This window comes from Geospiza fortis, unplaced genomic scaffold (genome assembly GCF_000277835.1).
Source record: "Geospiza fortis unplaced genomic scaffold, GeoFor_1.0 scaffold16, whole genome shotgun sequence".
NCBI classification, from domain to species: Eukaryota; Metazoa; Chordata; class Aves; order Passeriformes; family Thraupidae; genus Geospiza; species Geospiza fortis.
The window spans coordinates 1,599,066-1,613,338 of NW_005054302.1; the positions used below are offsets into that span (position 1 = coordinate 1,599,066).

General features: G+C 38.6%; 1 protein-coding gene across 1 annotated transcript in view; it reads left to right on the forward strand.

The window, feature by feature from the left end:
* ATP8A2 (ATPase phospholipid transporting 8A2) overlaps positions 1 to 14,273 on the forward strand; it is a 287,313-nt gene that overhangs the window by 67,684 nt on the left and 205,356 nt on the right. The window contains exon 23 of the mRNA XM_005417776.2: positions 1,829 to 1,893. Within this exon, the coding sequence (XP_005417833.2) occupies positions 1,829 to 1,893 (65 nt within the window). The remainder of the gene's footprint in view (positions 1 to 1,828; positions 1,894 to 14,273) is intronic.

The window sequence follows — 14,273 nt, forward strand, 5'->3', positions numbered from 1 at the left end:
TGTTATGGAGGGAAGTACTTAAATTTATAATATTCTCTTTTTCTCAATAAAAATAAGGAAGCATTTTTTAGCCTGAAACTAACTTTTAAAAAGGGCAAACTGGCTTGAGAAAAAAGTCAGTGTTTTTCCTGTAACTGTTGGAGGTTTTCTACTACCGTCTAAGATTTGATCACAGGCAGAATCAGAGGCTGTCTGCAAAGCTTTCGTGTTGTAGGCTGCACATCATTAGAATATATTTCAACCTTTTTCCAACAGGTGTGAGTTCAGTGTTGTACTGTTTTGTTCTCTGAAGCAGAAATTAAACCTAGGCTTGTTAACATGTATTAGTAAGACTGTACTTGATATTCATAGTCCACACAGCTGTGAAAATGGAGGAGAAACTGAATTTCTGCAGGTAATCAGACCTGCTGCCTAAGAGTGCCTGGCTATGATACAAGCATGTCTTCCTCAAAGGAAGGAGAGGGATTTACTTTCTTTACAGAAGTCACACATGCAGACATGTTAACCCTGGATTATACCTACAAAACTAGCCCAATTATAAAAACTCTGTAGCCTGAGGAAATTATTTGCATTGCAATTGCTGACCCAGTATGGCCTTTCTAAGGAACCAAGAATCCCAGAGATGATTTCGTGCCTCAGTTGTTCTCTCGGTGTTGTAAGATATGGAAAGAGGCACTTCATCTTTTTATGGTGACTGTGGTGTTCAGCTTTTGAATCTGTCAGCCTTGCAGTGGTTCTTTACTGGGACATTATTCTTATACTGCAATACCCTCCAGTCTCCATTTAACAAAAGTAAGAGACTTCCCAAGACTCCATTTTATTTGATAGCAATTTTTTAAACTGCTGTAATTAATTTCTAGTAAAAAAAAATGAAATAAAAAATACTTGTATTGAATTTCCTTTTCCCACGTAGCTTAGATGAGCAATAAAAGGTGTGTGCTTCAAATCAATTAATTCTCTGCTATTTTATGAAGCTGACACCACTATGCCAATCCCAAGTGAACTTGCATGAGTTTTTAGGATAATGTTGTGGGGTCAGTCTGATGCAAGTTTGCATTTGTCTCTTGCTGTTAATATGAGCAGAATTAACCTGTTTATTTTGTAAATGATTAAACTTTTATAAAAATAAGAGATTTTCTTCTGTCTTGAGAGTTTTTGTTTTAATTTTGGTGTGCTGGGAAATGTACAGAACTGCCTTCTGGGCGCTCTCGTTCTTTCATGTCCCAGTCCCACACTAAGAATAATGTAGTCCAATTACCTCGTGTCTATAGGAGTTGGTAGGGGCTCTGTGAGTATGATTGATCTGTACTTCTTGATGAAGGAGCTCAGAACCTTCCACACTGAACCCTCAGGAGTAAAAAATGCTCGTGTAAGCTTTGTGTGGGCTAAGGAAACTGAGTAGCATCAACTGAAAACATGTGTGCACTTCCAGTCATCTGGCATAGATGCAACCGTGCATCCAGATCTGTTCCTGTAATGTGCTGAAGGCAAACCTGCCTTCTTGTAGACATAAAAAAAAAATTGATGGAGGGCTATAGGCTATATTTACTGCATCCAGTTCATACAGTGTTTTCTTTAATTAAAACATCTCAAGTGATGTATTTGAAAATGCAGATAGAATGCAGTCCATGTTTCTAGTAAATCTGTCATGTTGGAGTGTGTCCTATACACCAAAGTTTCCAGCAGTCTGCCTGATAGGAGTACCTGCTCAAAAAATAAATTGTCATTTGACCTTATAGATGCTTATCTTAAGGCTGAACTTGAACCTTAAATAGCCTTCCAAAAAGTAAGTCTTTGTATTTTATTGTCTTTTTTTTCCCTCTTGCAGGGTATTCTTGCAGACTCATTTCACAGAGTATGTCTCTCATCCTGGTCAATGAAGATTCACTTGATGTAAGTAAGCAAATTCTCATGTAATTCTTGACAGAGGGAGGTGTTGCTAACAAGATGGCAGGTTGTCAGGCTTTCACATTAAATTTCTCTTGCTTACCCTTAGGGGGTAGCAAGACAAACAGCTCATGATAAAACACAGGTGTATTGTGTAAAGTGTACTCCAGAGGTCTTCAGTCACAAACTGAGCAAATCAAACTGAAGTCTCAGAATGAGCAACTTCTTAGGTGAATGGGTTTGATTCTGCTGCAAACTGGAAAAATCTTCAGCATGCCACCAGGAATATAGTTAAGTTTAAGGTATAGATATAGGAATAACATCTGAAGAAAACTTGTTTTGGTTTTCTCTAGCTTCAGTATTGCATGGAACAGCTCTAACCACACATGCATTGTGAGCTTGTCTCTGTACAGCAGCTTGTGAGATCTAAAATAAAAAATGTTCTGCAAATGGTTGCCATGCTTTGCATATATATGCCAAAATTAAATAGAAAAATCATGTATTTGTACATGAATCTTCCTAGGAGGTATCCTTCCATTTTGTGTGTTTCAGTGTCCATATCAGTATTGGATATCACTTCAATATCTGATTTTTATTAGAGGTATTTGTAGGACAGATGAATGTACCTGTAACAGGCAGCATCTGACATTTGCATTTAGAATTGGCAGGTTGGGATTGGGTGGGAAATGCCAAGACTGTATCTTGGAGTGCCAGAGGAGTTACTGGATATCTGCAAATCTGGTTGAAGAGGGTATTACTACTGTGCCAAAATTATCACCAGATAAGTGTTATTTTCCAGTTGCCTTGATGTGATTCCAATAACTGTGTGTAGACAACTTTGGTTACAGAATCCAGCTATAAACAGTATTGGAAATTTGTTAGTAAACATGAAAACTAGTGAAAGCTTTCAGAACATGAACTTGCACCCCCAGTGTCTTTGCCTGTGACACCAAGCTCTGTGTGGTGCAGTCAGCACACTGGAGGGAAAGGATGCTATCCAGAGGGATCTGAACAGGCTTGAGAGGTGGGCCTGTGTGAACTTCATAAAGTTCAACAAGACCAAATGCAAGGTGCTAAATTTGGGTTGGGGCAGTCTCAAGCACAAGTCCAGGTTGGGAGGAGAATGGATTGAGAGCAGTCCTGAGTAAAAGGACTTGGGGCTGTTTGGACAAAAAGATCCATATGACCCAGCAGTGTGCACTCACAGCTAAGAAAGCCAAAGGCATCCTGGGCTGCGTCCAAAGAATCACAGCTAGCAGGTTGAGGGAGATGGTTTTCTCCCTCTGCTCTCGTGAGACCTGACCTGGAGTGCTGTGTTCAGCTCTGGGGCTCCCAGCGCAAGAAACACGTGGACCTCTTGGAATGAGTCCAGACGAGGGGCCACTAAGTTGACCAGAGGTCTCAAGCACCTCTGCTGAGAAGACAGGCTGAGAGATTTGGGGCTGTTCAGCCTGGAGAAGAGAAGGATTTGGAGAGACCTTATAGCACCTTGCAGAATATCCAATATCCAACATCCTTTACCAGGAAGCTGGAGAGGAGCAGTTTGCAAGGGCATGTAGTGATGGGACAAGGGAGAGTGGCCTTAAGGTGCAAGAGGGCAGGTTTAGATTAGATGTTAGCAAGGAATTCTTTGCTGTGAGGGTGGTGAGACACTGGAGCAGTTGCCCAGAGAGGCTGTGGACTCCCTATCCCTGGAGGTGTTCAAGACTGGGCTGGATGGGGCTTTAAGCAACCTGGTCAAGTGGCATGTGTCCCTGCCCATGGCAGTGGGTTGAAGTTAGATTATCTTTAAGGTCCATTTCAACTCTAACTTTTCTATGCTTCTATGGAAGAAAAAGAAAAAAAAGGAAATGGAGAACCATGGCATGTCAGATGAGAAAAGAAACCCCGTATGTAGTTGCTGGCCTTTCAAGTGAAGAAAATGTTATCATATGATACCTCATGAATATTGAAGGTGACTGATGCTTTAGCTCAGATAGCCTGCATTTTTTCTAAAGCATGAGTACAAACTTGTGGAGCTTCTGAACTGGTACATCAGAAATGGTTTGTATTAATCTTGCTTTCCATCTAAATTAAGTCTATGGGTTTTCTCTAAAGTACTCTTACTGCCGTTTTAACGTAGAATTGGATTTTATAGACGTTGGAATACAAAACTTATGTTTTGTTAATAATTGCCTCTAGTTGTTTCACTCTAAGGTGTCTTTAAGTACTTTTATTGCCAATTTTTCAGTATGGGATCTCCACAGTAATATTTATTTTGTGTTGCACCTCTAACAGAAATTTTGACTTCTGTTCAACTGAGCCTAAAATTGAAGGTTCTCACACTGAAATTCTGTAGCATTATATTTAATATATTCCACCTTTGAAATCTATTAATACCAAAAATGAGTTTTTACAAGATCCAAGTTGAGCTTAGAACTTTTAAATATTGATACACTTCCCCCTTTGTGCAGTCCCTGTGTGACTTTTCCCTCCCACTTCTGCTCCTTGGCATGCAGCAGTAGGTGATATGTGATCGAACAACTGTCTTTGCTTGGTTTTCAGAGATAAATTTTTTTCTAAATCATGCACTTCAGTGGAAAAATCAATCATTTCTGTTCTCTTCAGGGAACTCCTGGGAATAGAAAAGACTAATCCCTAGCTTGATTCAGCTGAATTCTTGAAACTTAGCATAATAACCTGCAAATGTGTATCCCTTATAGACTTTACCATATGCATACATATACTCACTTGTTTTTTCTTTTCCTAAAAAAGCTTTTTGAAATGAGAATATTTTGAGCATGAGATTTACTTTGTGTAATTCTTGGACTCAGTTTCTGTTTAATTAAATTGGAACATCATAAAGTCTTATTGTGCAGCTCTTAACCTGGAAAAATTTGTTTCATTGGCATCTTGGAGAATTTTGAGTTGTGGGAGCAGTAAATAGGGTACCTGAAGAAGGGAAGTTGGATGACCAGAGAGGCCCTGGCTGAAAAACATCTAATGAGAGAGTGGATATTACAGCCAAGGAATGTTGTGTGTGTTCCTACCCATAAATCCTGTAAAAAGAAAAGCTGGGAATTGTATCAGTTGTTTATCACATGGGATTGTATTTAACAGTAGTGGAGGGACAACATTGGAGGGAACCAGTTCTGAAGCTGTGGATAGTACTTACTGCTGTAAAGCAACCCTGTTGATGTAAAGGGAGGTGTGAGTGTGTTCTACAGAACTTATATGCCAGGAGTGACAGTCCTGGGTTATACACAGATGTGTGAGTAAAAGCAAATGGATATTCCTGTGTAAGAACCCTCAATGCTCGTGTGTCTTGATAAGATATGCCTGAAAGTGTAAGCAGAAGCTGGCCCTCCTTGCTTTTCCACTTGTTCAGGTATACCTTCTGCATGTTTCCCTCTTGGGATGTACCTGTTTGTGCCACCATGGTGTTTGTAGTATTCTTAAAAAACAAACATAGTTTCACAGTGGAATTTGTCATCTGTTGTCAATGTCTAGACTTCCCTAATAGCCTTAGTATCCGCAGGGAAGCTTTACATACAGTTATGTTTTATATTCTGGCAGTGAAGAGTGAGGACCTGGAAAACTTGCTTATTTTGTTGTTAGTTTATTTTAGCTATTCTGTAGGGTAACGTTACTGTCAAGGTTCTAGAAGGATCTGTTAACCTTGAGAATATTGGATTCATCCAATGACTTTCATGATCTTTGTTCTTAATTGGCACATTTCCTTCCCACACTTAAGAGTTAAAAAAAGTAAGGAGATCTTTGACAAGCATCATTATCCATTGTATTTAAATACTGATGCACCTGTAGATCTGATGTTATCTGGGAATCATGGATCTCTTAAGAGGTAAAGCTCTGACCTGGTCATTGGACTTAGCCATGTGCTAGAAATCACAGATTTGTTGGGTTATTGTCTAAAACTTTTTCTAATAACCATTGAGAACTCAGACTGTGTAAGGGAGAGCAACATGAGCAGAAGGCCATTAAAAGTAAATTGTTTATCAGCATTTGTATTTGAGCAAAGAGTATGGTTACAGTAGTGTCCTCTGTATTAAACTTCTCAGAAAGTTTTGCCTGCGTTATGACTTACATAGAAAGGCTTACCTTCACCTACAGAATTTCTTCAGCATATGCACTGTGTGAGTTTATTTATGTAAATCTGTGTTTCAGACTCTCAAGCACAATTACAGATTTTGAATATGTTGCTTTTTGGGATCCTGATTCTCTTGCAGAAAAAGGAATGTCTATACCTTGTCAGTGATGTCATGCTGATTACTTGCAAAAAATGGGCCTGAAGATACTGTCAGCTTTTCAGACTAAAACAAAAGTTACCTAAAACTCCAGATGCTCCAAAGCATTGGTATCATGTATGCTTCAGCTGTACTGAAAGAGAATAAGATATGCAGGTACTGCTAGGAAGGCAAGAACAAGCCTGGTACTGCTAATGCCATGTAGGTGCTTTGATGGTTACATCTTGTGTGTTGCACTAGAGAGGAGGCTGGGGCTTTTATCTTCCCTGCTATCACCTGCCCATGTGCATTCAGACAAAGTTAATATTCTGGAAAACTGGTCAATGTGAGCAAGCTCAGTTTCAGCCCGGGATCAGCTCCCTTCAGAGGGGCATCTGCAACAGTTCTCTAGTGCCTTGTGGCTAGTAAGTTACTCCAGTCTCCACTCAGCCTGGAATTGTAATCAGCTCTTCTGTCTACCATGGGGGATTTGCAAAGGAAGCTAATTAGGAAAAGAGGGAAAGAATACACTTTCTATTGTACAAAGCTTTTACTATTGCTCAAATTTCTGTTTTTCTTAGTCTAGAAATACACATTGAGCTAATAAGTAGTTACATAAGGAGCAGAGTCTAGTAATCAGATAAGCCTTCAAAAATGTTAGGTAGAAGGATTTTAGTGGTTTTTTTGTTTGTTTTTGAGGAACAGATAGGATCTTTCATAACTCCAGATATTTGCTAATCTGCATAGAAAGTTAATTGTATGTATGTGGAAAATATACAGCTCTTTGTGTGAAAAGCTGCTTTGATTTGCGTGTACTATGTAGAATTATAAATGAAAGAATATAGGTGTTACCTAGACCTGTAGGTTTAAGTACACACAGGACTGTGTAACTTAAGTATTAGATTACCACTTTTTCAGGAAGTAATACTAATAGGTTTTAGCTGTGAGTGGTGAATGAGTTGGGCTGGTATTTTTGTTTCATCCTGCTTTTCACTTTTCAGAATTCATTAATGACTGTTCTCGCTTATCTGTGCCTCTGTTTTTTCTGTTAGTGTTTTCTGGCACTGTGATAGTTGGTTTGGATGAAGTGGGGGTACTTGGACCTGAAGGAATGCAAGGACCCTTAGGAGTGCTAAGAAAAAGTTACTAAATAACTCTTCTTTCTATAAGCGGAAACTGGGATGGGAAGGCTGGGGAATGCTTTTAAAAAACACAAACACGCTGTTTTCAAAGTTACTTTTCATTTCATGTTTTAAGTTGTAATAGTGGTCATTTCTGACGAGCTGATTTTAGGCAGCTGGTATTTAGCAGATGTGGGCTAATGCCTCGGCCGTGCTATAGGACAGAATAGGTCATATTACATACAAATAGAAAGGAAGAGCATGTTCCCTGAATTCCAGCTAAAATTTTCTGTCTCCTTTGTAAGAGTTCTCATATGTTAGAGGCAAATTACTGGAAACAAACACCATGTCTCTTAAAATTGCTAATGATCTTCACATATGTGAAGGGTTATATCAAGAGACGATCACAGAGCATTATCCAGTTTTATTTTCTGTTGTGTGTGTAACAATAGAAGCACGGCTTCGGATGGTGAGGGAAGTATCTGTTGGCTTTTTATATCAAGAGATGATCACAGAGTATTATCCAGATTTATTTTCTGTTGTGTGTGTAACAACAGAAGCACGGCTTTGGATGGTGAGGGAAGTATCTGTTGGCTTTGAAGATGGGATTCTCTGCAGCATACTGATGTGCTTATTTCTGTTAAGTACAAGAGACCATGGAAACATAAGGATGTGTAATCAAGTGTTAAACAATTTTTTTTTAATGAGACACTGCCCATGAAATGTGGCTTTTTCTGATATTAAAGCATGATGGTGTGTTTTTAGGGGAAAAAGATGAAGCTGGTGTCTGATGTATAGATGAGTTATGGATACTAATCCTCTTAATTGACTTGGTTAATACTGCACATCTGTAGAAAGAATTCAGATTTGTCTTTTTTATTGAAGGGCAAGAACTAAATAGTCCTTTCTTCTTCAAGATACTTTCCTATCTGATCTTCTGCTTTCATTGGAGGAATTCCTTGCTCATGCAAGTTTGTCTGGGGGTTTTAAGAATAAGCAGTCTTCCTTTCTTGGTGTCTAGCCAGCCTAAAGCAACAGGATTTATTAATCTGCAGTGTTAACTTAATGAGAATAGTAGAGAACTAACTTCTTCAGGGTGACAGGGTATCTGACTTCTTCAGATACCTGTATCTCTCTGTTTTCCAAATACACGATCATGTATTTGGAAAACAGAGAGATATAGGTATCTGTGATCTTACTTCTGTGATTCCCATAATACTGACTTACTACTACTTTGTTAAACAATTTTTAAAGATTCTTTCCTTTTTCATAATAATTAGAGAATCATTGTTGCAACTGGAGCTTGATTGCTCCAAGCCTTCTCATCAGTCACATAAAGGAATACATTTCCTTCACAGGGGAATTAAGGAGAAAAAAGATGTTTTACATCTGGTTGAAGCTAGAAAACGTCCCACAGAATTTCTCTGAGTTGATTGGTCTGTCAGAAACTAGAATTAAGCAGTTCTGCAGCTGTATGAATTTAATACCTGAGTAAAGTATGTGTTCCCTCAGCTTTTTAACCTTCTGCATAGAGTAGAACCAATCACAGGAATCTTGTGGAAATCTCTAAGCTTTTTATACAACTTTTCTACAATGTTGTAAGCCTTTTTTAAAATGGAAGAATGTGTCAAAGTGCATTTTCTCCCTATCTCTGGTTGTTGAACTGACATAGTGATGTTAGAGGAGGATTAGTGTTGCTCTTTCATATTTACTAAGCATTTCTAATAAGTTTACCCTCTACACATCTTAAGTATGTTTGCAATCTCCCCTCTCCATGTGTTCAAGACAAAACTAATTTGGATATCTTGAATTATCAGCTAATTTCCAAATCCTGAGTTATCATAACCAATGTTTTAACTGGGCCTAGAAATCACAGTGCTGAAGTGCTAGAATATAATGGTTTCTTGGAGAGCTTTGGGAATGAGTGTGTTAGTCCAAGCTGAGGTGATTCAGATATCCTCCTGCAGCTTCCATCATGCTGAGTTTTGGTGGTATCTATGTATGCTTGTCGTGTGCTTCAGATTTTCAAGCTAGCCACAGTGAATCTTTCCTCTGGTTTGGAAGATTGAGGAATTTGGTGTATGTTACTAATTCAAATTCTTGTAGCTAGAGTACAGAATTCAATGAAAGAAGAAGATTCAGCTATTTGTAGGAAGACAAGGTATCTCATTCTGTGGTATAACCTGGCTCCATTACTTGGCTAATGGTGACTGAGGTTGTCTGGCTTCAGGAATTCTGTGTTGGGGTGCAGGGGGGGAAGGTCAGCAGAGCATGTGCTTTTGGATATGGAGTTTAGTAGAACTCTGGGAAAATGTGGATGAATAAAGCCAATTAATGGTTAAGGAGCTTTGTAAGATCTAGGCTGGTACAGTAATAGTTGTCTGGATTATAGAATTAATATTTCACAACTTACCTGTAAATAATGTAAGGAAAAGGGAGATGGGTTCACAACTTAACTGGGTGACTTTTTTTAAAACTTGTGCTTTCTTTTAAAGTTATTAAAACTTAATTTGTCTGTCTGTAGTAGTTTTAATACTGTCAGGTTCTCAAGGGATTTCTAGTTCTGTCAAGGGCTTGACAGACAAAATCTGCAGTTCAACAGACGGAGTTAATAGGTTTAGTAAATATTAATAAAAGAAATCTATTGTATAACTAAATCTTTAGGGAAATTACTGTGGTGGTTTAATTTTAAAAAAGAAACATAATCTTGATGATTTTGTGGAGTTTTCTTACTACAATTATTTTTAGTAATTGAAATGGGTATCATATTTATTAGATAAACTTTAATAAAAACTTCAGATGTATTGAATAAACTGTTAGAAAACTAAGTGTATTTTTAAAACTCAAGGAAAAAGAGGCCTTTGAAAAGTTACTGTTCACTTCAGGGAATGATGTTTGTTTGACTAGAAAAGAGAAGCTTGCCTAGGGCTTTCTTTATATTTTTATCTTTAAAAAAAAAGTAAAAATGCTGGAAGCTGTCATGATGAAAGCAAATTGGGTCTTGTGTCCAGCTTCTCAGTTGAGTGGATACCAATGTCTTTGCTGGGCAACAGTTAATGCCACAAAAGTAAGATTTGTTTCCAGTTCTTTCTAGAACTAGAAGCAATAAGGCACGAGCAGTGCAGCAGCAGAGGTACTCTTGCTTCCTGAACTGCCTGTGAATGTCTAGGAAATGTCTGCACCAGCTGCATATGAGAATAGAACATTTAAGTTGTAAGGACTAGGATCAGCCAAATTAAAATTTTGTCAATTTTAATGTAGAGGTGAATTGTAAATGATACATATCTGAAATGGTGTTGTACAGCGCTAGTTTATAATACATTATAGAGAATTTCAAGTCAAACAAAACCAACCCATCTGTGTATGGGCTGCCCTGTGGCCTCTAGATGCATTATGCCATGCAGTCATTCTTGACAGTGGCAGTTGCCAACAAATACATGTCAATTTTAATCTTTCGTTCCTTTAAATCTGCAAGGAATAAGCAAGCCTCCTAGTAGGGGGTTTTTTTAATAGATTACCTGTGGGAGTCTGGAAAAGTATAGAGTAGCTGGAGGAAGCCTTACTTTCCTCTGTGGCTCACTACCTGATATTTGCAATTTTACTGAAACCTTTAATGCAGATAGAGTATTTTTGAAAAGTCGAGTAGGGACAGTGGAGAAATCCAGTGTGGTGGTTTTGAAGGGAGAGAAAGAAGCAGGTTGTTTAGTTTGTTGGGTAGGATGTTTTGTATGAGGGAAGTATGTGAAGCTTCTTAAGAAATGGAAATTATTTAGTTACTTGAGATTACAAATAAAGTAGATCTTGTGACAGATCATTTGAGTCATGCTTGTCCAGCATCCAGGAGCCACATGAAACTTGAGTAAGGAAATCTGCAAATCAGAGAGATAATTCTTGCAGAAGGTGTTAGAAATTATGTTTGCCAAGAAGGAATCACTGCTATTTGTCAGTATGCTGGGAGCTAAGATGCTGTGCCGAAGGCAATAAAAAGTTGTTGCTGTAGATGTTGTACCAGAGTGTAATAGAGTTACCTCCCATGAGCATAAATCTTCAGTATAACTTCTTGTGGCGGTCACCTGGAGGAAATTCTCAAATTAAATATTATTCAAAACAATATGATAGTCATGTAGGACTAAGCATGCATCTAGCACATACTTTAATTTTGTGAGAGACAAACCACTGCTACTTAGACTACCTTTATCTCTCCACTTGGAATTTGTTACCTTGCCTATTCACTGCCCTAACTGCTGTGCATTCTCTAAATCAGCGAACATAAAGTCATGGCGTGCCTCTAGTTTTCATTACAGAAGCCTGTGCTAAATTGCTTGGTTTCTTACTTGGGTTTTGGATTTTGGCTATTAATTTTCACACTGTCATTATTGCTGTCAGAGTTTTTTGGTGGTTTTTTGTTTGTTTTTGGTTTTTTTAATGTAGTGAAGCTTGTTACAAATGTGTGCTCAACAGAAGCCTGATGTTAATGTGAAGTACAGAAAACTGCATATTTTAAGAACTAAACAGACTAAATAACGTGGACTAAAATAGGAAGAAAAATGGTGCGGGGTTTTGTCAGTTTTGTTTGGTTGGTAGCTTGTGGTTGTGGGGGTTTCTTTATTCTAATAAGACATTGAATACAGTCTGCTATAAAAATGGCCAGTGTGGTTTTAAGATCATGTCTGCTGCCTTGCAATGCAATTTCAGTAATCTTGAGTTTGGTTTCACATGCGCAGTTGGCTGGTTACAATATTCTTTTCTATTAAGCATTTTTGGAACGTATCATGCTTTATGAGCAAAGGTTAACTAGGGCCTGAAGGAAGCTCGAAGCAGCAAAGTACAGATGTGTTTGTAGCAAAGAAGACCACTGGCCAAGCCCAGGATAATTACTGCTACATGTTGTTTAAAGGTGTACCCTTTGTTGTTCAACTCTGCTGGCGTCTTCCAAAAGATGGTGTTCTGCCCTAACCGATTTCAATATCCAAAATCATTGTGGCTAAATCCCTATTTCCCATGTGGTATTTCTGTTCACATAGTCAGAAAGGCAGCCTGTGGGATATAAGAATGAATATTTTGGTCTGGGAGTTGTGAATATTGTTATCTTAACTATGTGTTTCTCTGCAATGGCATTGGAGCTCTGAAAATCTTTATGGTGCTGTCTTTTAAAATAGTGTATTTGTATAGAATTTTTTTAGTAGGTTAACATGATCATCTTGTCAGCTAATAGGAGGAATGCAGTATCTGGGTACTTGAGAGGCTGGGATAAATGGGTCTCAGCATCTCTCAGTTTCAGGGGTCTTATATACAGTCTGAAAAACTACTTGATTTTGGTATTTCTGATTCTTGTTAGAATTCATTGCCCCAAGTAGAGCATTTGTTGCCTTGGTTGGGAGAGGGCTTTTATGGATTTTGTATCTAAGTACTAAAGTTTTGTTTTTGTCTAAGTACTAAATTGCCAAAACCAGTTGTTACATGACCTTAAGATTCTATAACGTTAATACTGTTTCAGTGAGTAATTCTTTGTTTGGGAACTCTCCCATAGATACATACATGCAATATTGTAACTTCAAGATTATTAAAACAGTTGTATGAAGTTACTTGAAAGCTGTCCTTAGTGTCCGGCATCAGGACAGCCCTTAGAGAATGTCCTTGGATGTAACTCGTCAATCACTGAGCCAAGTGAATACATCTCACCTCCATTCTTCTCAAAAACACTACCTGGGGTTGTTGTCTCCTGTGTAGGTTTCAAAGGATGAAGACACTAAACTGTCCACTGAACACATGTAATCTTTTGGATTTGCAGTGTGTCTGGAATTTCAGTTCTGGCTGAACTATGGCTGGTGAAGAAACTGCCTTAAACTTGTGATGTGATGGCAAGGGCAAGTAGCCTTTTAATGTCACCTCATGTAGTATTAAATAGGATTGTGTTTAGCAAAGGCCATTTTTCCATTCCTGTGCAACTTGGAAGTGCTTTAAATGCTCAAATGCTCAAGAATTTACCTTTTTTGGTTTTTTTTTCCAAATAATCTTAGCTAAGAAAATGACTAGGGAACAGCTGGGTGGAGGCTTTTGCTTCCTTTGATCTTCAAGGAGGCCCGTGGCAAAGCTGCCCTTGTTCCTGCTTGTTTCCTTTTCCACCACTACCTAAGAGTGATGCAAGGCATGACCAAGCAGTGCCTCTCTGAAGCTGCTGTCAGGAGATGTGTGCTTGTTCATGTACATCACCCTTCCCTAAAGGTATAGCCTGTGCTGAGAAGATAATGCTATTTAAGGGCAACAAGTAGCCTAAAATAATCTCAGGCTGTTGGCCGATATTTAGAAAGATCTTGATGCCATGTATTATCATCTCTTATAAACCCTTAGCTTTTCATGTTTTGTCATGTTTTCACGTTTCCTTGCTATCATGTTATAGTCACATTTTTAAAACCCTCTAGATAGGGTTCATGCTCTTTAGGAACCTCCAGCCATTCCCTTTTATCATTGAACATAGTCTCTTCTGAGTAGTTGAAGCTGTGGTGTAGGAGCAAACCTTTTTTATAAGATAGGCACAAAAATGAATTAGGCTTTAGAATTGAAGTAAAATTCAGTATAAAAAATGACAGTAGTATGGCAACTTCTGAACTGCCTGTGGGGAGCTGGTTCATAGACCCAGGCCCCACTTCTCCAGACACCTGAGGAGGTGAGGGGAGGCTGTATCCTGCTGCTGGCTTTGTGTGCCATATGGCTGAGGATGGTCTGGAGGAGCTGACTGCCCTGTGCCCTGTTTCAAGGGTGGAACTGAGGGCAGGAGGGAGAATTTGGGTCTGTGCTACATCTAGTTTGTCATTGCTCACTTATCTGCTGCCAGTTAAGTTAAAATTATTGTTCAAAGAAAGCTTGTTTATATTTGCTTTTTCAGAGCTTTTTATTTTTCATATAACTGTAGAATGGTGTGAGTTGGAAGGGACCTTAAAGATCTAGTTTCATCTCCTTCTGTCATGGGCAAGGGTTCCATTCCCTAGATCAGGTTGCTCAGGGCCCCATCCAACCTGGCCTTTATTGAACATTTCTGGGG